At 38.6% G+C, this 20,854-nt stretch overlaps 2 protein-coding genes across 8 annotated transcripts in view; one reads left to right on the top strand and one right to left on the bottom strand.

Annotated features, from left to right (window-relative positions):
* Positions 1-8,253, bottom strand: part of LOC127431255 (phosphofurin acidic cluster sorting protein 1-like) — a 44,666-nt gene extending 36,413 nt beyond the window's left edge. For all 7 annotated transcript variants that reach the window (XM_051681611.1, XM_051681612.1, XM_051681616.1 and 4 more), the window contains exons 1-6: positions 7,349-8,253; positions 3,351-3,438; positions 3,141-3,230; positions 2,784-2,909; positions 2,397-2,541; positions 1,879-1,970 (exon numbers count right to left, since the gene is read on the bottom strand). In XM_051681611.1, the coding sequence (XP_051537571.1) occupies positions 1,879-1,970; positions 2,397-2,541; positions 2,784-2,909; positions 3,141-3,230; positions 3,351-3,438; positions 7,349-7,503 (696 nt within the window). In that variant the 5' untranslated portion in view covers positions 7,504-8,253. The remainder of the gene's footprint in view (positions 1-1,878; positions 1,971-2,396; positions 2,542-2,783; positions 2,910-3,140; positions 3,231-3,350; positions 3,439-7,348) is intronic.
* A 780-nt stretch (positions 8,254-9,033) lies between these two features.
* LOC127430555 (calpain-1 catalytic subunit-like) overlaps positions 9,034-20,854 on the top strand; it is a 17,949-nt gene continuing 6,128 nt past the window's right edge. Inside the window, exons 1-12 of the mRNA XM_051680381.1 lie at positions 9,034-9,192; positions 9,702-9,988; positions 10,271-10,340; positions 11,598-11,716; positions 15,008-15,141; positions 15,239-15,407; positions 15,733-15,816; positions 15,898-15,983; positions 16,095-16,169; positions 18,198-18,358; positions 18,449-18,609; positions 20,793-20,804. Of these exons, the coding sequence (XP_051536341.1) occupies positions 9,737-9,988; positions 10,271-10,340; positions 11,598-11,716; positions 15,008-15,141; positions 15,239-15,407; positions 15,733-15,816; positions 15,898-15,983; positions 16,095-16,169; positions 18,198-18,358; positions 18,449-18,609; positions 20,793-20,804 (1,323 nt within the window). The 5' untranslated portion in view covers positions 9,034-9,192; positions 9,702-9,736. The remainder of the gene's footprint in view (positions 9,193-9,701; positions 9,989-10,270; positions 10,341-11,597; positions 11,717-15,007; positions 15,142-15,238; positions 15,408-15,732; positions 15,817-15,897; positions 15,984-16,094; positions 16,170-18,197; positions 18,359-18,448; positions 18,610-20,792; positions 20,805-20,854) is intronic.

Raw genomic sequence — 20,854 nt, 5'->3', positions numbered from 1 at the left:
ACCTTAGATTTTAGAAAACTGAATTAAAGATATTTTAAGACTTTTTAAGGATCCAAAGGAAACCTGAATATGCACAATTATGTTTTTAGTTTTCCTACTTTTTAATTTGAGTGTTTGGTTTCTAAATGTCTCTTGAATTTCGATGGTTTCATGCTCTCGGCAGCCAGAGTTTGATTGGATGCACAGCCTTGGATGACAACAGCAAATGATACAGGAAGCATTTTCTCCTTTTAAAAGCCTGTTTATTCTGCTGTCCTAACCAGTGTTGGGTAACATTACTTTTTAAAGTAACTCATTAAAATATTGCGTTACTCCTTTAAAAAGTTACTTAATTAAAAATTTATTTTTTATGGAAAGTAATGCGTTACTTTACTTTTGAGTTACTTTTTTCTCACAGCCACTTTCTCTTCTGCTTTGCTATGCATTCCATACAAATAAGCCATGCACTGCATACAAGAGACATTACAGGTCATGCTAGCAACTGTACAACACTCTTGTCAAAACAACATAGTAAACAAACAGATATTTAGAAAGTATTTCTTCACATCATATTTATAATAAAGAATCAATAACATGAACATGCATGATTTGTTTTTCCATCAACATGGTAGCCAATATGAATAATGAACAATAACCACTGTCTTACCTAAAGCAGCAAAGTCCAACACTTGAACCTGCATCATATATGTCATCATGTGCTGTGCTCATTGACAATGTCAGAGTCAACTTAAGATGTTTTTCAAAATTCAGGATAAAATTCAGTGGGAAATGCCAGTCTAAAATGTTCAAGGAATAAGTCTGATGAATAAATGAATATTTTTCACTTAAGTCATCTGGTTGATCGCATACAAATTCAAAGGCGCATGTTGATACAACTTGAATGGAATCGTTTTTAATGCTACCAAAATGTCATATAAACGGTTTGTATCATGAATCAAACTACTTGTTTATTATAAAACAAAAATTTAGAATATTTTTCAAAACTAAGACATTTTCTCTGCATTCACAATTGATGTAGAATGTTGCTCAGAGCCACTGATCCAGAGTCAGCTTTTCTCATCCCATTCTCCCAGTTATGGGGAGCTGTAACACAGAGCAGTTCAGCTGCATAAGTCAGTGAATTGAGCGAGTATTTCACCCTGTGTATCATGTCGTGTCTAGTGGAAGACTAGTCTTATAATCCCTCTGCCTAAACGCGTATACTGATTTTTGAATGCAGTGTGTATTAACACATGAATCAACCGCGTTTCACTCAACCGAATGTTACTCTAAAACACGAAATGCACATGCGCATACTTGAGTTGATTGGCAGGCGATGTCTGTATTTAAAAGGTGATTGGCTCTTTTACCTGCAAAGCAGGACTTCCTTTCTACATCCTGTTGGGATTTAGAGCTTCTTGGTTGGGCGTTCCAATTTCTCCCATTCATTTAAATAGAAGCGACTCGTCTCTCTCTACAAAATAGCCTCTGACCTCACACTCTATAGAAATACAATGCCAATCATCCACTACGTCTCCTCCCCCGAAGTTTGCACACTTTTACTCCTGATTTCTCGCAATACAGGGACAGTAGAGGTGTACAAAAGCAACGCGTTACTTTATTTAAAAAGTAACTCCGATATTATGGTCTAAAATAAAAAATATTGCGTTACTTTACTCGTTACTCAAAAAAGTAATCTGATAACGTAACGCGCATTAATTTAATTATAAATATCTCATACGATTTTTTTCTCCACATAAACACAGTGTCTTTCTTCAATTATTTGACTTCAACCATTTCATTTTATTTAAAGAGGCTCCTGTGCACTATTGTTATTCCCTAAAAAGGAAATCAATGGCTGGAAATCAAAATCAATCATTTGTATCTCACAGGTCTTACCTGCCCCTGTAGGGGGTCATCACTGCCATCCTGCTCTGATGAATAGCTTTCCTCTTCCTCCTCAGAGTAATTATCAATGTCAGGTGAACGATCTATAAAGGGGGAAAAAAAACAAACTGTATTATCAGCATAACAATTTGAGTGATAAGCAGAAATTGAAAAATAGCACGAATTTTAAAATGTCTTATGTATATCTTCTTTTTGCATATATGACAGGCATTCACTCAAGCTGGCATGGATTCCATACATTTGTCAGCAAAACATGATGATCCATATTATCCCAGCTTGATTTGATGTTCCAAAGATCATCATGAGTGCCTCAATGGAAGCAAGGAAAACTGGCTTTTTGTTCAAAGTTTCAATAAGTTAATATGGATTTAAATCTTTTAAACAAATTTTACATTATAGCCTTTTTTTCCCCAAAAAATTCTAAAACTTATTTTCAAGTTCAAATTAGATTTTAAATCTTAGATTTTCACAGTTTAACCTCTCTGTATTTTAAAGTGTCCCACTCTCACCTGACAGTTTGGCCTTTGGTCCCTCTGGGTCAATGGGCTGACTGGAGAGAGAATCAACATGGATCTCAGCAACTGGCACTGCTGTGTCCTTTACTGTCATGTGCAAACCCAACACCTGAGCACCTTCTGTAGGGTGCTGCATCACCTATGGATGGAGAAAACAGGGAAGCCTTGAAGTAGATTGAAAGAACAGGACAAGAAGAATTTGGATCAATACAGCTACAAAAGTTGATTAGCTGAGTTTAGATACTCCATCTATTGTATAACCTACTGTACCTGAATAAGATTCACACAAGCACAGTAAAATACAAATACATTGAAATGTGGGCAAGCTGCTACCCATAGAGGATGCAGTCCTGGGTTTGTAGGATTCTAGCTGCTCCTCACCTCAGCCATATTTATCAGTCCTACTGCGAGGGTCTTATAGCCTAGTATAGTGCGATTCTTGTACCGCTTGCGCCTCTGAAGCATGATCTGGAGCTTGTTAGCATCTCTCTTCAAAAAGTGTGGATACTGAAGTAAATATTAAAAAGAGAAGGTAGTGCAAGTTATGACATACATTAGATCTAATTCATAAAAATAAAAAAAAGACAGGTTTAAGATTAGGAGCTTCAAATATCAGGTATCATCAAAACAAAAACATAATACCTAATATATTTAATCTGAAAATGTCTATTTAGTACTATTCTCATCCAAAACACACACACACACACACACACACACACACATGCACACAAAGTTAACCTGAAGAGAGAAGGTGAGCTGAAGATCAGTCTCTGTAAGCCCAGCAGAGGACAGCATGATTTCATTAGACCGCAAAATACGCTTTGAGCTCTAAAGAGACATTTACAATCATTAGTCACATAAACAAAGATTAAGCACAGTTTCACCATTTTTTATTTTATGAAACAGATACTCATTAATCAGTTACATGTTTTAGATTTGGAGTTTTACCTGAAGTTTGACTGCGATGACCACCGATGTAAGGTCTCTGTCCAGCTCTTTCAAAATCACTAATTTTTTAAGAGTTAGACTGAGAAGTCTGCAAGAAAAAAAGAGGGTAGGGGAAAGGATGGAGAGAGATAGGGGGTTTGTTCTGAGGACATGTTGTTTTGGCAGCTGAATGAATAATCTGTCCCCAGCCCAGCTTATCGAGTTTACGGTACAGAGTTGACATTTTGGTCTCAAATCCCAGATGCAATTTTGGCTGACATTTCATCTAAAATTCCAGACAACAATCGCAACCTTTTGTACTATGTGGAATGAGCAGTGCCATGATGGGTTTTAATATATGTCAGTCACAATTAAAAATGTAAATGTGGCTTGTGTGTTTAGGATTCAAAAGACCAGCAAGCTACAATATAAAGCTTTGGACCTATATTAACAGCTTTCAACTGGAATGAAAATAAAAACAAATTCATCTCCCCTCCAGATGAGACATGACATCCTATCTCCACACAGACATGGCATTTGATGTCCCCAAAAATGTGTTGGTGTAGGTGTGCTGAGATGTTTTTGGCCTGAAGTCAAGAATGCAGTGGCATTGGTGATATTATATTAAAGTGATAAATCTGAAAGTGACACAGCACTCAGGCGGAGCACATCCAGTTTCTATGACAGGTTGTATTTTCACACAATAATAGGGGCATATTGCCATGAATTTTAAATATACTGTATACATACACGTGCATATCCAAACCACTTTGAAGATTATGATCACTGTAATACAGTTAGACACATAATACTGTAGTATATTGTAGTCAGAATTTGCATTAACTGACTATTTACATCATTCCAACGATTTTCCATCTTTCCAATGGAATAATTCTCGAGATATTGTTCATTTAATCGGGTGACCAGATTGCATTGTCAAAGTGTCTGTTGTGGTTTTTCTTCACAATGTGAGAGCAGAATGAAAAGAAAAAGCAAAGAACCACAACACTTGGTAAGACAAAAAGAGCTCTTGCCACAGAAACTTTTGCGATATCAATGTCACATTAAAAATATCTAGCATTACAATATTTTTCTCAACAATGTCATGGTAACTTTAAGTTTGTTATATGCAGTTATTTACACTTTTGACTTTTCAAATCAAATGTTTTTTGGGCATAAATAATCTTATCATTTTCACCAGACTTGTCATTCGTCTGTGATTTTAGTTTTAAAATCTTTATTAATTTCCATTTCCATTGTATAGCCTATGTTTTGTCAAGTCCAGTTTGTTACAGTAGACCTAAACTCTATATAATTTTCGGGAAAATAAAAAAACAATAACAGACAAATATATAGCACATAGCAATTTACAAACTAGTCCGTCAAAGTGACAGCTAATGATTATTTATTGTGCAACCACTGACTGTAGTGTGTATTTCAAAAGTTGGAAAAATGACTCTTATAATCAAATAAATGAACTGGTATTCGATGCAATTAGACAAGTGTTATATCCTGCTTATATGCTCCATGGTGTTCAATTACCAAAATGTGCATTTACTTCCATATTAGCACTTATATACATGTAACACCCAAAATCAACATCCCAAGCTGCTCAGACTTCCCAAGATGTCAAGCTAAATGACCACAGCAAAGACACAAATATACAATAACATCTTGAACCCAGTCCACTTTTCAAAGTAAGCCATAGCATACTCATACACTTATGGGTCTAATTCACTTACAAGTCGGTCCCTGTGCATTAGTGTGAAACTCGAGGGCAAGGAGACTCCAGGGTTTGGAGGGTTACTTTTGAAATGTATTCCACTACAGATTACAAAATATATGCTGTAAAATATCATTTGTAAAGTATTGTGTTAGATTACTCAAGGTCAGTGATGTATTCTAAATACTTTAGATTATTCTTCAGCACTGGTAGATTTTTTCACTTGTTTTGACTATAAAAACTCTGCCAGTACAGTAAGACAAAATGCACACATTAAAAATACATTCTCTGAAAAACCTAAATATCTTATGCAGTGTTGTTTCTGAAACAAGATAAATCAAACTGATCTTGTTTTAAGGATTTTTAGATATTTTTACAGGAAAACAATACAAAAACTATCATCAAGAACACGATTTTTGCCCTAATATCAAAGGTCTTACTAGAAAAAAAGAAATTATGATCCAACGTGAATTTTCTTGATAAAACAATATGATCGTGTCATGATCGTAACATGTGCATGTAAAATGGCCAGAAATAGCATTTTAGTTAAATGTAAAGCTGACAATTTACACAAGGTTTATTTCTATTTCTTCTGCTCCAAACTTACTTCTCTGTCTTCTCGTATGAATGTAACACATCATAAGAAAGTGTTTCACTGCTGTTCAAATGCTCTTTGGATCACATCATTTATATGGATAAATGTTTTCCATCTGAAAGGACTAAATATCAAATGAAACAAATGACAAAAAAATGCAAAGTAATCTCTTCAGTAATCTAAATACTTTTTGAATGTAACTGTATTCTAATTACCAATTATTTAAATTGTAACTGTAGTGGAATACAGTTACTTATATTTTGTATTTGAAATACGTAATCCCGTTACATGTATTTCGTTACTCCCCAACCCTGGGAGACTCCAGGCCAGAGACAGGTAATGAATGGGAGAGGAATGGAAAACTAGACAAACATCTCACCTTTCATCTCTTATGTAAGATTGTCATTGGAAAATAGGCAGCACGCACTTAGATAGCAAACGTTTATATTCAGTAGGCCTAATAATATTCCTGGTTAATTTGAAATGAATATACACAATGAAGTTTTCTCTAGTCAAAATGATTAATCCTCTTTGTCATTAAGAAATCCCTTAAACAGTATCATAAACCCTTGAAAGCTATTTTAAGTTATAGGAGGATTATGGAGCCAGTGCAATAGAAAGAGACAAGATTAAAAATGACTTCATCATGAAGTAAATGATAATCCTTAGTGTCTGCCGCTCCGATTATGTTTTGTTTTTTTCTCCCCAGGCACCTTAGTCAGCCTCTTTGCCTCTTCATGGTCATTTTCTCTTCCACTTCCCTGCATGAAGCATCCCAAAGCCCCTCCTCTAAATAATCATAGCACTGTCCTTGTGAGTATAGAGGGTAAAAGCGGAGAATAGTAAACTTGACATACAGCATTATTACTGGAGTACATATTCTAATACACACATAAAACATATTCTAATACGATTTACAATTATATTACAAAATTCGATAAAATTGAACGGAGTAATCTTTAATAAAATAAAATAAAAAACTCAATATTAAAATTTTTATTAATTTAATTATGTTAAACACTACACATTCAAGTTTCTCCTCTTGTTTTCGCTACAAATAAATTCTGAAATACAATTATCATACAGTTTCAATAATTAAGAAATGATTATTAGCTCTGCAAAAACCTGTTGGTTTTTGGAGGTTTACCCACTTTTATTAATAGCCTAATATTTGTACCTGAGTGAGGTTAAACAAGGAAGAACGTGATGTAAAGTGAGCAGCAGTCAGTCAGTTATCAAGTCAGTGAATGTGTTAAAAAGGTGAGAAAATGTTCTTCCACAATACATTGTAAAAAAAATAATAATTGTGAGGTAACCTGACAAAAGGTGCTTTGTGGCAACAAATAAACTAACTGATTTTATTTAAGTAAGAATTTTGTTTAATATTACTGAATCAACCTGATTACATTAATACCAACAAAAGTAGCTAGTAAAATGTAACAGCTGTACATTACCACGTTTTACAGAGTAGAAGTATTATAAGCTTAAACTGAATTAAAGCAACAATCAAATTAATCTTCTTGTCATTATTTTAATCATATAAAAGAAGGAAGAATAAAACTATATTGTTTTCCTTGTCTTTACAGTACAATGGATTTTCAGGTGCACTATTGCAACGCAGCGTGATCTGGATTATCTATTTACTACAGAATGTTACAAAGTAGCTCTTCATAGCGCGTGTCAAGTAAACAGTAATCATACCTGGGCACGCAACTCGGGGAGGAACTGTCAATCTCCCAAGTCGCGAACAGGTTCATCTGAAACGGGCGACTCGAAGAAATCGTGACCGACCTGGGGGGCTGCAGGTGGGGAGACGGAGCTCCCGTTCGCTGCTGAAGACTTCCACGCTCCGACATTCTGAAGTCTCGAGATCTGTGCTGCTGCTGCTGATGATCTTGGTCAGTTCATACGCTCGCTCGTGCGGATTGTCTGAGTAAACAATGACACCTTTATAGCACGAGACCCTTTATGTTCCCGCCCCCGCTCCACGCTTCATTTATTCCACAGTCACCGTAGTGGAGGAGTTATTTTGATCGGGTTCACGCTATAGCAGTCAGTTCAGCTCCCGGCTTGTGATCAGCTGAACGGGTTTAAAGTAGCAGGAAGCGGAAATCTCTTAAAAATTATGTTGAAAAGTAACGTCTATCGTTGAAGACGTCCGTCCAAAGAGAGAATAAATTTAACATCTTGAGTGCGTATCTGCGTCCTTCCACGCTTTGTAAACATGCGCTAGACGGGCGTCTTTGACCGTTGCGCCGCGTTATTACACGCCGTGTCAGGTTGAAAAGAACTCGGCGTCTCGAGACATCTGCGTTGTGTTATATTCGTTGCGCTGCATCTATCTTTTTGCTAACGCAAGAACGCCCCATCACTGCAAGCGCGCGACGCGACTAAACTAAACTAAAACTCGTCAGTGTGCACAGCATCATGGTGTGCTCCCTTTTGAGATTCAGGGTACGATCATCACAGCAGGTGACTGGCAAGCTGTCACCATTGTCAACATCAGTCTGTGAAAGCTTTGATAATGTGTCCGTGGAATCATTTTTGAACATTTATTTTCAGTTAATTCAAGGGATAGTTCACCCATAAATGCATGTTATCGCCTCTTTTTTGTGTGTTCGCCTGTAGATGGCAGTAACTCCCTATTTGTAGCCTTTATTTTACTTCTGATGATTGTAAGCACTATTTAATGGATTACTATTTATTGGATAGGTTATTCCGTTTTTAAAAAAGCATAACATAAACGTTATAATGCTGTAAAGTTGAGAAGGGACATAGGTTATGGTTTCCAAATACTTTGCCGCAGTCACCAAATCTGCAACGACCATAGAAATAAAATGAGCGGGTGGAATGGCATTCAGAATGGTACTTTAATAAAAATGGGCGAGACCCAATAGTGGGCCAGAAGTCTCTGATTGGTCAGGTACGACGGGTCTAAATAATTATTTCCCCGTTTTATTTATTTACTGTGTGTGTTCAAATCAAAAAGTGTCGTCTTATTATTATTGTGATTATTCGGATGTATATTGTTGTCCAGGTCATTACTGAAAATAGGCTGAAACAGCCCGGAAACGACGTTTATACGTGGCAGCTGCTACTTTTCTCCGCGCTTGTTAGGATGGACCAATCACAGTTGTTTGTAATTACTCGAAATGACTTCTGAAAAAAAGTAATTTCAAAGCGATTTCCCCAGCATATTTATCTTTGTTTTTCAGGTACAAATCAACGTAATTAGTAGACTTTAAACGGATATACTTTTAGCGAACAAATGTCTCCAGTAAAATAAAACAACATCCTGAAATTTAAATGCGGCTCAATGGGGGATTATGCTTTCGAGCCTCTGTTCGCCCCCTAGAGGAATATCATTGTTTTGTCTCCTCAGAAATAGTTATGCATGATCCAGTAACACTTTGGGACCATTACACACTCCCAAACGCTGCACAGTCACTTACAGCTTTATATACCGTATGATACCTGCTATCTGAACAGGAACTCACTGCAAGGACAGTTATAACAGGACTTGGGGTGTGGCATTGTAGTTAAAGGTACAATCGCTTTACACTTCATAGAAGCCTACAAAGTTTGTATTTTAAAATTGTAAATTTAACAGGTTTCATGAAGCTGATTAGTTTGCAACAACAGTAGCTGTATGCTATATTTAACCCTAACCATATAAACATAATGGGTGGAAGTGTATGTTACTCTGATTTCTCCTTCAGGTTTCACTTCTTGCAGGCTTGTAAAATCATATGACATTTAATCTAAGTCTAAATTTTTAATTTCTCGTATAGTTCTACTTGGACAAATTATGAATATTATCCTGCATTTGATCAAAGGTTTTTGCTTTAGAATTTGTTGTAAAATAAGGACAAATATAAGCTTGACTTGATGTGGTGCATGCAGCACTGAGATATGGTCTTGGTCTGTCTTTAGATTTCAGATTAGTGGTTAATTAATATGGGTTTGTCAATGGACGATTCTTAAAATTATACATTTGGTCCCACCATTTTTTTAATATATAGTTGCATCCTTGTCTCCAACACTCACTCTTCAGCTGTTTAACTCAGGCTTGAAATTTGATTGCTCTGGATGGAGCCTATTTGTGCTACGGGAGTTGCTGCCCGTTTGAGGAGCGAATGGGACCGGAATGAGGGAGTTGGCCAGAACCATATGGCCCTGAAATTCTTGGGTCAAGATTTTGAATCTTTGCGTGCCCACTGCCTTCAGAGTGGATGTCTGTTTGAAGATGAAACATTCCCAGCCCAGCTGTCTTCTTTAGGATTCAAGGAGCTTGGTCTAGGCTCTGCTAAAACGAAAGGTGTCTGCTGGATGAGGCCCACGGTGAGATCACAGAAACATAAATAAATGACTGAAAGTCTGTAGTGTGGGTTAATCTTTCAGCCCTACCTACCAAGATCAAAAACCTAACATGTATAAACTTAACATAAATGTACATATATAAAGTCATGTCATTGCTCACATATTTTTGCATAATCTTTCATTTTCTGTCTCCTTAGCTCTTTTTACTTGCAAGATGCATTGATTATCATCTGGTTATGTATCAGTAAGCAGAGATGTTCCCTATTCCCTGTCTAACCCATAGGACTTCTCTGTGTACCCCAGGAGTTCTGCTCTGACCCGCACTTTATCATAGATGGGGCCACACGCACAGACATCTGCCAAGGAGCTTTAGGTAAAACAAGCATGAAAAGTCTGAAACAGAAAGAAAATAAGAAATAGGTAAGACAAGCATGCACTAAAACAGACAACAACAAAAAAACCTCAATGAAATACATGTTTTGCCAACAGGATGACTCATAAGATTGTGCAAGTGTCTTTGTATGATAACTCTGGGCGATGTACAAGGATACTAGCTAAAAGTTGATCACATGGTTATAGGGACAGTTAGCCCAAAAATGAAAATTCTGTCATAATTTACTCACCCTCATGTTGTTCCAAAACTGTATGACTTTTTTTTTTTTCCATCTATGGAGCACAAAAGGATATGTCAGGGAGAATGACAGCCTCAGTCACCATTGACTTTCATTGCATCTTTTTTTGTAAAATGGTGTAGTAAATGGTGAGTGAAGCTAACATTCTGCCTAACATCTCCTTTAAAGGGTTAGTTCACCAAAAAATGAAAATGCTCTTATCATTTACTCACCCTCATGCCATCCAAGATGTGTATGACTTTCTTTCATCTGCAGAACACAAAGATTTTTAGAAGAATTTCTCTGCTCTTTTGGTCCATACAATGTAAGTGAATGGGTGCCAAAAATGTGAAGCTCCAAAATCCACATAAGTGCACATAAAAGTACTCCAGACGACTCTGGTGGTTAAATCCATATCTTCAGAAGCGATATGATAGGTGTGGGTGACAAACAGTAAATTCACATTCTCCTTCTTCTGTTTTTGATGATTCACATTCTTTGTGCATATCGTCCCCTACTGGGTAGGGGGGAGAATTTATGATAAAAAATGACTTAAAAATGTATCTGTTTCTCACCCACACCTATCATATTGTGTCTGAAGACATGGATTTAACCACTGGAGTCATATGGATTACTTTTATGCTCCCTTTATGTGGATTTTGGAGCTTGATAATTTAGGCACCCATTCACTTGCATTGTATGGACCTACAGAGCTGAAATATTCTTCTGAAAATCTTAATTTGTGTTCTGCAGAAGAAAGAAAGTCTTACACATCTGGGATTCCTGGAGGGTGAGTAAATCATGAGAGAATTTTCATTTTTGGGTGAACTATCCCTTTAAAGTTCCATGGAAGATAAGAAAGCAATACAGAACAACAAGAGGATGAGTAAATGAATACACAAATTTCATTTTGGGGTGAGCTATCCCTTTAAAGCAGTAATGACGCTTGATACAGTAGCTTGGTTTATATCATCTGCCTCCTATCTGCTACATGTTTTTGTTTAAAATGCTAATTTTAGGTGATTGTTGGCTGCTGGCAGCCATAGCGTGCCTTACGCTAAATGAACCTTTGCTACATCGGGTGGTGCCTCATGGCCAGAGTTTCCATCAGCAATATGCTGGAATCTTTCACTTCCAGGTACTGTACACTATAAACTTCAGAGCTTTAGTATTTTCTTTTACTTTGTTTATCTAATTTATGTTCATGACTTCCCTTCCTACTATGTTTAATGCAATGAACTTTAAAAGGTTTTTACTGGATCAAACAAAAACTGTATTGGAGCTTACGCAAAGTGGAATGGATTTACAAATTTACTGACAATAATTTTATTATTTTATTTTTTTGGAATACCTTTCCAACCCAATTTAACCCCTGACAGTTATCTATAAAAATCTTTGTTTTGTGTGTCTTCGTTTAGATAAAGGCAATCCTCTGCCCTCAAGCACACTAGAAAGTGTCTGAAAATGACAGAATTTTAGATCCCATCGGCTAATGTTCTGCCACATCCCATGATCCTAAATATCCGCAAACTTGGGCTTCTTTCCAATGAAGCGTGTAAACTGATCTGTTCCCACTTCCATTAGATTCTCTATAGCTCAGCAGATCTACATTAAGCCACTGTCCCTAAACATCAACCTACCCTGTCTGCTGCAATGACTATTTATACATGCCTCATCTAGAAAATGGAATGGTCAGACCTACAACCCCCCCTTGCCAAATTCCCCTTCTGTTCACCAGCCAGGAGCCATTTAGGCTCAGTCATTTAGAGAATGCCTATAAAGCTCAGAGCATTAGTACTGCAGAGTGTCATGGAGTACAACCAATATATGTAGTATACTGATGTTTACATATTGTAGGGAAAGATATACAAATTACAGTTTGATTATGCCCCAGGTTTAAATATCAGGTTCATTTTGTCAGGGTTCGGGGGAGGAACAGGACTCAGTTGCAGACGGGAACAGGTCAAAATAAAGTTTATTACAAAAATAAAGTCCAAACAGGTCAATAAACGCAGAGCAAAAATCAAAACAGGCAAAGGCAAGTACGAGAACAAACACAGTCTGAAAAGGATAATCCACAAACTGTAGAAACTGAAGGGAAAATCCACATAAGTATTGATGAAAGGAACTGACAAACAAATATGGAACAGACAAAATATAAAGGGAGGAAAGTCAGAAGGGCAAACAAGGAGAACAGGTGAAACAGATTAATCAATAATGAGACAAACGAAGGGCCGTGGTCCAGAAACGAGACCAAGCACATAGTAACAAGAAATAAACAAAAGCCATGTGCTAGACAGGAAAACAAAAAGGTGACAGGGTCCCGACACAGAATTAAAACTTGACCAGAGAGTCAGGAACCTGACACTACCCCCCTCTCCATGTGACGACTTCCAACCTGAACAAACAAAAACAGAAGAGAGTAGTCCAACAAAAGAAAACAGACACAAGTCCAAAAGTGGAGGGGGGATACATTCCAGGGCGGAGCCAGTGGGACAAATTCCAGAGGGAGGCCAGCGGAGCAGGAGGTCAGGGATGGCCACTGGGCAGGGGTCAGACTGGGCGGCGGCGGAGGCCACTGCAGGCTGGTCGGCAGCCGCTGGGGACTGTACAGGCTGAGCGGCAGCCACTGGTGTTAGGACGGGTTGAGTGGTGGCCGCTAGGGAGTGATCCAGCTGAGCAGCAACCGCTGGGGAGTGAACAGACTTGAGTGGTGGCCACTGGGGACAGGACAGTTTGGGTGGCAGCCACCGTCGAGGGGTTAGAGTAGACGGCTGCCACAGGATGAGGGTCAGACTGGGCAGCGGCCACTGGCGAGGGGTCAGTGACTTCCTTAACCAGGAGTGGAGTTGACACGGAAATGGCCTCCATGGCCGGAAGCACTGGCAATAGGGATGATGCCTTCATGGCCGGTAGCGCTGGCAGCAGCAGGGTAGGCAGCCGCCACCTGGCGGTCAGCAGCCAACTCCTGGTGGTCAGAAGCGTGCCCTTCCGCCTCCAAGGGAGCTGGAGTGGACAGAATGGGACCCCCTGAGAACACTCTGCCTCCAAAAGTATGACTGAAGACAGCCCTGATGCCTTCAGTGAACAGTGCCCCACTCCTGAGGCAAGGAGAATCGAGGTTCTGCAATGCTTTGACCCAACATCTTGCCCGCCCATCAGAAAAAGGGAGAAGTAAGTGACCCTTTGAAGTACGGCCAGGGGCAGTAAAGATGGCTAGGAATGCAGGCGGGGAAAAATGAAAACAGGCAAGGGCAAGTACAAGCACAAACACAGACCAAAGGCATAATCCACAAACTCTAGAAACCGAAGGGAAAAATCCACATGAGTATTGATGAAAGGAACTGACAAACACAATAGGGAACAGACAAAATATATAGGGAGGAAAATCAGAAGGGCAAACAAAGAGAACAGGTGAAACAGATTAATCAATAATGAGACAAACGAAGAGGTGGGGTCCAGAAACAAAACAGAGCACATGGTGACAAGAAATAAACAAGAGCCATGTGCTAGACAGGAAAACCACAACAGAAAAACAGGTGACAGGGTACGACACTGAATAAAAATTTGACCAGAGTGACTGGAACCTGACACTTTTAGGCTGCATTACACAGTGTTAAGCTGTCTTGCAAATGCAAAACACTGTAACTGACTACACAAGTTTTCAAAGTTGAGGTATGATCAAAATGGGGTTTCTTAGACTATGATCTGTCCTCTGATAGATAAGTTTATCTCAACTATACTCAAAACTGCAGTAACTAGAAAAAACACACTAAATCATGTAACTTGAATCCATTTTTGTCGGTTTCAGTGTTGGTATTGTTACCGCGTTTTACCTTTGTGGGGCAGTATGGCGGCCTTAGCGAGAGGGAATGGCAAAAATACTGTATGATACTCTGTTCCGGTTTATACTTCTGTGCACAAACCTACGCCTATAAGGATTTGTTTTGTTATACCATGGAAGATCTAGCATAGCTGGTACTGGGACAAAATGACCCTTAATGATACTGTTAAAGAGTTTCAATTTGCTTGTGTGAGAGACATGGTGACACTGAAAACATTACAGGATGCCATAAAGTTTCAGACTAGAAAGTTGTCATTAAGTAAGAGTAAAGTCTAAAATGGATCAAAATGACCCGTAACGACACAGAAGAAATGCACTGAGCTCCCTGGTGGTTAATGCTGCATTTGTCATGTCTGTTTTACCATAATTACAATTCCCTAACTAGTAAAAACCATTCATGCCTTTGTCAAACTCCATTTTCAACATTTCCGTAGAAACTAATAATGTCTGAGTTCAAGGAAATAAACAGCCACTGAGTACAATCTTTGAGTTGTCATCTTGTAATTGCAATAATTAAGACATGTGAGCCCAGCATTTCATCCAACAACAAAAGTTCTGTCTTGTGTTTTCTATTGGATTTTCTAGTTCTGGCAGTTCGGGGACTGGGTGGATGTGGTGATTGACGACAGGCTGCCTGTCAGAGATGGGAAGCTCCTGTTTGTCCATTCTGCCGAGGGAGCAGAGTTCTGGAGCGCTCTGGTAGAGAAGGCATATGCAAAGTAAGTGGATGGAGAAGATGCTGATCTAGGCTCCGGACATACAAAGATGTTGTTTTGGCTGCATAAAAAATACATTGTTATTTTATGTATGTGACAGGTTGAATGGCTGCTATGAGGCTCTCTCTGGGGGCTGCACATCTGAGGGGTTTGAGGACTTCACCGGTGGAGTGACGGAGATGTATGAGCTGAAAAAATCTCCACCCAACCTCTTCAGCATCATCAGAAGGGCTGTGGAGAGAGGCTCCCTCATGGGCTGCTCTATAGATGTTAGTGCACGGGCACAGTATACACTAGGGGTGGGCGGTATGAAATCTATTCTTATATGGTATGAGTTAATCTATATCACGGGAACGGTCTAAACAGTCCATGGTAATGATCTAAATCACAATATAGTAATTTTTTTAGGATATATTTATATTTTTGGATAATATCATATTTAGCTAGATCTGTACCACATGCACAACATAATGCCTAGGCCTAGTATACATCAACATATTCACATGTTTAGGTAGACATAATAGGAATTGTTATTAATAAATTCAAATTACTCACATTTATTTATCTACAATAGGATTCTGTCTTACCTCTCAGATTACAAGTTTGTTTGACATGGAGGCAGTCACCTTTAAAAAACTGGTTAAAGGCCACGCCTACTCCATTACTGGAGTCGAGGAGGTGAGTGCATTTTGATTGACGACCAGTTACACAACCAATTATAAATGAGTCATTATTGGCAGATGTAAATCTGTTGGTCAGGTGGAGTACAGAGGAAACCTCACAAAGCTGGTGCACATCAGAAACCCCTGGGGAGAGGTGGAGTGGACGGGAGCCTGGAGTGATGAGTGAGAACAATTGGGAGGAGGGGAGGGGGGAGGTTGGTGGGGGGGGGGTGATATTCCCATAACAATAAATTGAATGCTGACAGGATTCCTAACACTGTGTGCCCCATTTAGTGCAAGAGAGTGGCGTGAAATCGACCCGTCGGTCAGGTCCCGTCTGCACAATTGCAGAGAGGATGGAGAATTCTGGTACATTTCTCTAACAGTATTCTTGTTGTAATAATGTGATCTGTTCCTCACTTTGCTTCTAAATAGTTGGCAAATCAAATCATATTTCGAGCAATAGCGAGAGGTTCCTCACTACAGACTGTAGCACGATGACGTTGTGGATCTAATCCTCTGTGTAGTAGATTTTGGTGATGTAGTGGATGTTTTGGTTTTTAATGTGTTACACTGAGTACATTATTACTTAGTATTAAGTATTACACTGAGACATTTGTTTAAAAGCCCATATTATGCTCATTTACAGGTTCTTAATTTTATTTTGGGGGTCTACTAGAATAGGTTTACATGCTTTAATGTTCAAAAAACACATTATTTTACTCATACTGTACATTGCTGCAGCACCTCTTTTCACCCTCTGTCTGAAACGCTCTGTTTTAGCTCCCGTCTCTTTAAAGCCCCCCCTTTTCGAAAAGTGCAGTCTGCTCTGAGTGGTCAGCTGACCCAGGATGTTGTGATTGGTCAACCACTTAGAGCGTGTGTCGGAAATGTAACGCCCCTTACCATAACCGAATTAGTCTATGCAAATGTGTTACATAGTAACATAGCCAAGTCACGGAAGTAATGGCTGGACTGCAAACCAGGCAGTTCAGGAGCAGTGTTTTCTGTGGGAGAGAGTAACTCCCTTTGGCATGGACTTTGTGCTTTGTAAATTTGCAGACCTTTTACTTGCACAAACAGCTATATTACACACTAAAGGAATGGTAAAATCCCAAAAAGCATCATAGCTCCTCTTTAATAAAGCTTAGCTTTTAAAAATGGTCATAACCATGGTTTGTGTAAATTACCTTGTTTTTCCTCACAGAAAAAAAATAAATTAAGCAATATACTCATATTACTCACTATAATGTGCTCCTCATTTTAACATCTCCTTCACTATACATACTGTAAATACACATGCCGTGGGGTGAATTATTTGTATTTTAACACATGTAGTGGCCAAACATATTTGGAAGTATACAAAAGTGAAATTAAAGTGAATTTGGAGTATTATATGAATATATATACTATATTAATCACCATTAAGTACATTACAGTAATAAAACAAAACATTAAAATGTGAATACGCATGCACATTAAAACATCCACTACGTCACTAAAATCCACAACGCATGGGATAAGATCCACTACGTCATCGCGCTACAGTCTGCAGCGAGGAGTACTTGCAAATTTATGGCACCAATATGACCGTTAAAGGAATATTCTTGTAAAACTTTAGCCATAAACTGTATTTGTGGCATGTTGTCAGTTAGCAAAGAAAAAAAAATATCCTTCAATTAATAAGTGCCTCACTGTAACCCAGATTTTTGCTTTTTTTAAGAAAGAAAAGAGGGACAAGTCGAAATACATTTTTGTGGTAATCAACATTATGCCACAAATGCTGTCGATTGAGCTTAACTTGTATTGAAACTGGAATATTCCTATATAATAGTTCATGTTTGTTAGTTCATGTTGACAATGGCGTTATTCTAAAGTGTTACCAAGTGTTGGGTAAATTACTCAAAGTAATCCATTACAGATAACTAATTACTTACCTGAAAATTGCAATCAGATTACTTTACTGATTATTTCATTAACGTTATCACATTATTAATTACTTTACTTTTAAGTTGCATTTCAAAACACTTTTTGTTGTATTTATTATAATGCCTAAATGCCTCTTAGCTGTCACAAAAACACAAACAGACATACATATGAACATAATGTTTTAAATATTTTCTTCATAAATATTTAGAAATGTGTAACCCAAGTAATGTACTGAAAAGTAATTAACTTTTTGAAAGTTAATTTGAAAGTCAGTAACTGTAAGTTCAAATGTAATGCTTTACAAAATTTTTGAATAAAAGTAATTATAGTAACTAATTACTTTGTAATCGGATTACACCCAACACTGGTGTTACCACTGTAATTTACCTGGAATATTCATTTAATATGGGTCAATATTTAAAGGTATTATGCTCTGTGATAGATACCTGCTTTCTCACAATCACACAGGATGTCATTCAGTGACTTCATGCGTGAGTTCAGCAGGCTGGAGATCTGCAACCTGACAGCGGATGCTCTACAGAGCAGTGAGGTGAAGAAGTGGAACACAGCGCTGTACCCTGGTGAATGGAGAAGAGGCAGCACTGCTGGTGGCTGCAGGAACTACCCAGGTATGTTTTGTTTGACCGATAGTCTTTAGGATACTTCTTAGGAGACATGAGAGGCAAAGCTCTCATGTTAAAGTCTGTCTCTCTACACAGCAACATTTTGGATCAATCCCCAGTTTAAAATAGATTTGAAGGAACCAGATACTGAGAGTCAAGATGGCTGCACTTTCCTTGTGGCACTGATGCAGAAAAATCGCCGGAGATTGCGTCGTGAGGGCAAAGACATGGAGACGATTGGATATGCCATCTATGAGGTGGGAAATCATTTGGTGTGGTCCTAAGTAATATTACGGTGTTGAAGAAAAATCAAACAAAGAAATTCATTAATCAGCTTTCAGATGATTTTTACAAGTCTAGAATGTAAGGCCATCCCAGAAGGCTACAGCAATTCGCCACTGGTTTCCTCAGAGATTTCTAAATAAACTCAGCAAAAAAGAAACGTCCTATCACTTTCAACTGCTTTTATTTTCAGCAAACTTAACACGTGTAAATATTTGTATGAACATAAAAAGATTCAACAGCTAAGACATAAACTGAACTGAAGTTTCACAGACATGTGACTAACAGAAATGGAATAATGTGTCCTGAACAAAGGGGGGGTCAAAATCAAAAGTAACAGTCAGTATCTGGTGTGGCCACCAGCTGCATTAAGTACTGCAGTGCATCTCCTCTTCATGGACTGCACCAGATTTGCCAGTTCTTGCTGTGAGATGTTACCCCACTCTTCCACCAAGGCATTTGCGAGTTCCCGGACATTTCCTGGGGGGAATTGCCCTAGCCCTCACCTTCCGATCCAACAGGCCCAAGATGTGCTCAAGCGGGCTCTTCGCTGGCCATGGCAGAACACTGACATTCCTGTCTTGCAGGAAATCATGCACAGAACAAGCAGTATGGCTGGTGGCATTGTCATGCTGGAGGGTCATGTCAGGATGAGCCTGCAGGGAAGGGTACCACATGAGGGAGGAGGATGTCTTCCCTGTAACACACAGCGTTGAGATTGCCTGCAATGAAAACAAGCTCAGTCCGATGATGCTGTGACACACCACCCCAGACAATGACGGACCCTCCTCCTCCAGATCGATCCCGCTCCAGAGTACAGGCCTCGGTGTAACGCTCATTCCTTCTATGATAAACGCGAGTCCTACCATCACCCCTGGTGAGACAAAACCACGACTCGTCAGTGAAGAGCACTTTTTGTCAGTCCTGTCTGGTCCAGCGGAGGTGGGTTTGTGCCCATAGGCAAACATGGTTGCTGGTGATGTCTGGTAAGGACCTGCCTTACAACAGGCCTACAAGCCCTCAGTCCGGCCTCTCTCAGCCTATTGTGGACAGTCGGAGCACTGATTGAGGGATTGTGCATTCCTGGTGTAACTCGGGCAGTTGTTGTTTCCATCCTGTACCTGTCCCACAGGTGTGATATTCGGATGTACTGATCCTGTGCAGGTGTTGTTACACGTGGTCTGCCACTGTGAGGATGATCAGCTGTCCTTCCTGTCTCCCTGTAGCACTGTCTTAGGCGTCTCACAGTACGGATATTGCAATTTATTGCCCTGGCCACATCTGCAGTCCTCATGCCTCCATGCAGCATGCCTAAGGCACGTTCATGCAGATGAGCAGGGACCCTGGGCATCTTTCTTTTGGTGTTTTTCAGAGTCAGTAGAAAGGTCTCTTTAGTGTCCTAAGTTTTTATAACTGTGACCTTAATTGCCTACCGTCTGTAAGCTGTTAGTGTCTTAACGACCGTTCCACAGGTGCATGTTCATTAATTGTTTATGGTTCATTGAACAAGCATGGAAAACATTGTTTAAACCCTTTACAATAAAGATCTGTAAAGTTATTTGTATTTTTTACAAAATTATCTTTAAAATACAGTGTCCTGAAAAAGGACGTTTCTTTTTGCTGAGTTTATTACTTGAACAGACTTTAATGTTTTGTTTTAAAACATAAATTACACACAGTTGCTAAGGCCTACAATAGTTGTCTGCTGAAACTGTTTATGTGCTTGACAAAAGATCATTAAACGGACAACCATTGTAGTCTTTATTCAGTATACGACCTTGTTAACAACTTGTTAACAAGTTTCAAAATTCACACTTAAGGAATGACTGTGTAATTTATATTGTAGAACAACAAGGAAAAGTCTTTTAAGTAATGTTAACCACAGACCTTACTTTACTTATACATGAAAAACCACTATTCTAAAACCCCCTTAGAAATTCTAGAGGAAACCTATGGCTTGAAAATGCAAATTTTCTTTCAGGTTTTAAGACTACATAGATTAGGACTATTTAAGAAAATGTTTTAAAAAATTAGAAAATGACTCAAACTTATAAAGAAAACTTGAAAGTTGCACATTTATTATTAATTATGAATGTTTTCTGAATCGTTTTGAATCTTCCCATCTACCTACAGTAAACGTTATTTCTGAATCTTACAGGTCCCTGAAGAGGTATGAGATGTGATTCCAGATTAATGAAACTCATCAGTTATAGTTTAACA

Source organism: Myxocyprinus asiaticus, chromosome 40 (genome assembly GCF_019703515.2).
Source record: "Myxocyprinus asiaticus isolate MX2 ecotype Aquarium Trade chromosome 40, UBuf_Myxa_2, whole genome shotgun sequence".
In the NCBI taxonomy this organism is placed as follows: domain Eukaryota; kingdom Metazoa; phylum Chordata; class Actinopteri; order Cypriniformes; family Catostomidae; genus Myxocyprinus; species Myxocyprinus asiaticus.
This window is presented reverse-complemented; position numbering and strand designations above follow the sequence as displayed.